Consider the following 2,546-nt stretch of genomic DNA (forward strand, 5'->3'; position numbering starts at 1 on the left):
TTCTCATCTCTGATTTTATAATTTTTATACACTAACAATGATTCTTAGTTGCTTCAGTATCAGAGATCATTCTAATTAAAGATAATCACACTGCTGAGACTACTCTCTTTCACTCTCAAGCTTCATCTATCACTTTCTCTTTCTTCTCTGCAGAGAAGATTGTATATACATCAGATTATAAATGTTCAGTCTCAGATAACTCTCATTATTATTCATTCAGTTCTGTATTCTCTTTCTCTTTCATTTCTTCTATCTTCATTCTCTCTGTCTTGACTTCTAGTTCTGTGAGTTCTACACTCTTCTTCAATTTTTCTACACACATATATACACATTTCTATATTGGCATTCCAGTCAATCTTGTGATAAATGACATTAATGTTGTATACAGAGTGATAGAGAAATCAGAGATATATATGATATTATTATAAGAGCAGCTTACAGCTCTTGAATTTCTTACAGATCTCAAGTTTTGAGATTTTCTTTATTTTTAATATTTTTTTAAGTGATTTGATGTTGAAAATAGATTAAATATATAATATATGAAAATGAATAAGATATATATAATAACATTTATCTTTTTACAGCTGATTCTTACAGTTGATAACTAATTCATTATCTCTTTTCTTTTCTTACACTTTTTTTTTGTCTGTTAGTCACTACTCTTATACAATCTTTATAAAATACAGTGTTCAGTGACTAGATTCAGTAACTTTCATCTTTTATAATTCTGTCTTATATATTTTACTATCTCTCTTCACCTGCTCAGATCACTACAGTGAATAACTTATCAAAACTAATCTCACTCAATCTTTGAGTGTTCTCAGAGATTGAGATGACTTGATCTTATATATCTGCAGATGTTTCAGATGATTCATCCTCTGTTATCTTCATGATTAAACTGATGTAAACAGTTAAACTCAACTCTGAATCTCTTTTTCTTCTGTGATCTGACTCATGTGTAAGTCTGCTGCTTTGAGACTGCTCTTTATCACATTGTACTCACTGTCTGTGACATATTATCATACAATCAGCTACAGTCTCATCACTTATTAAAGTGTAACATTCATCTGATTTCTTCATTTCTTTTCATTCTTTTCTTATAATTATAGAAAGATCAGAATAAGTAAGATCATCTGATTCATAAGTATTAATAATTTCTCTTACTTTGTAAGACTTTTCAATTATAAGTCTCTTCTTTTTCAACACTGATGATAGTGCTGTAGATAATTATAATTCACTCAGATCTTATATCTTTACTTTCATAAGATATGAATCATTTATTAAGTTATATAAGATCTGTCCCTCTGATTCTTTCAATACATATATTCTCAGAGAATGTGATTTAAGTATTTTATATAGCTCAAATCATCTAGATTGAAACTTCTCAGAACTCTCATTATATATAAGAACTTACATTCTCATCTTGAGACTTGATTTCTTAACTAGTGAGTCTTGTATTCTTTTCAATTGAATTGCTTAGTTCAGAAGTAACTTATTAGCTTTTACATGTATGTGACTGATCTCTTTCAATCTTGATTCTGCATCTGTGACTGCTGCATCTGTGACTGTTATATCTGTAATTAACTGATGTATCTGCAATCACTGTTCTCTCTCTCACCTTTTTCAAAGCATTCTTCAGAATTCGCGGATGCAATTCATACAACAGATAGAATGATGAACATTTGAAGACTGTATACTGTCAAATCTGTGTGACTAATAGTGCCTGCTTGAGATATTCATTTCATAGTCTCATAGACTTACTCACTAGATATTTCATCAGCATGTTATTCAAGATTTCATTCAAGTGTTTCATCTTTCTATTTATTCATAAGTGATATAATATTGTTCTACAATGTCTTGTCTGTAACTGGCTTATGAAATGCCTTATCACTTCTTCTATAAGATTCATATCATTATCAGTTAGAATCTCACACAGCATTTCATAGTTAATATAGATCTCATTATATAGAAACTTCATCATCATCTTCTCTGTCATCTCTGAAACTGCTTTTGCAACTGGCCAGCCAGTAGTGTAATCAATAGCAGTGATTATTCATTGATTTTCATTTAATATTTGTAATAATATGTTCATGAGATTCACTCTTCATTATTTAAATAATTATATCATACACTTTATCTGATGTTGTACTTTCTCACATTCTAATTCTTTCTTAGATTCTTTCATGACCTGATAATTCAGACACTTGTGAGCATATATCTGAATGTTCTCAGTCATGCTTGACCAGTATACTCTTGATTCAAGTACACTTATGAGTTCAGAGCTTTCTAAGTGACTGAATTTCTTATGCATGTAAGTCACTAAGTTATATCTAAATGAATATTCTAGATAGAGAGCTTCTGTATATTCTAGATCATGATAAAGCATAACATTGTTTTTCAATTTTCTCAGCTTGAAGTTCAGAAGCATCTCTTCTATCACTTTTATAAGATGCTTATTATCTGATATCTTACTATTTTTTAAGTGAGAGATTATTGTATTCACTTATTCTGATTTCTTGCATTCTCTCAGTATATTTAACATGAAC

The 2,546-nt window shown here is 29.5% G+C and overlaps 1 protein-coding gene across 1 annotated transcript in view; it reads left to right on the top strand.

Annotated features, from left to right (window-relative positions):
• Window positions 1-183, top strand: part of BDBG_17883 (uncharacterized protein) — a gene marked incomplete at both ends in the record, with an annotated part of 1,104 nt that extends 921 nt beyond the window's left edge. The window contains one exon of the mRNA XM_031725508.1: window positions 49-183. Within this exon, the coding sequence (XP_031581054.1) occupies window positions 49-182 (134 nt within the window). The remainder of the gene's footprint in view (window positions 1-48) is intronic.
• Window positions 184-2,546: the final 2,363 nt, after the last annotated feature.

This window comes from Blastomyces gilchristii (genome assembly GCF_000003855.2).
Source record: "Blastomyces gilchristii SLH14081 genomic scaffold supercont1.29, whole genome shotgun sequence".
Lineage (NCBI taxonomy): Eukaryota > Fungi > Ascomycota > Eurotiomycetes > Onygenales > Ajellomycetaceae > Blastomyces > Blastomyces gilchristii.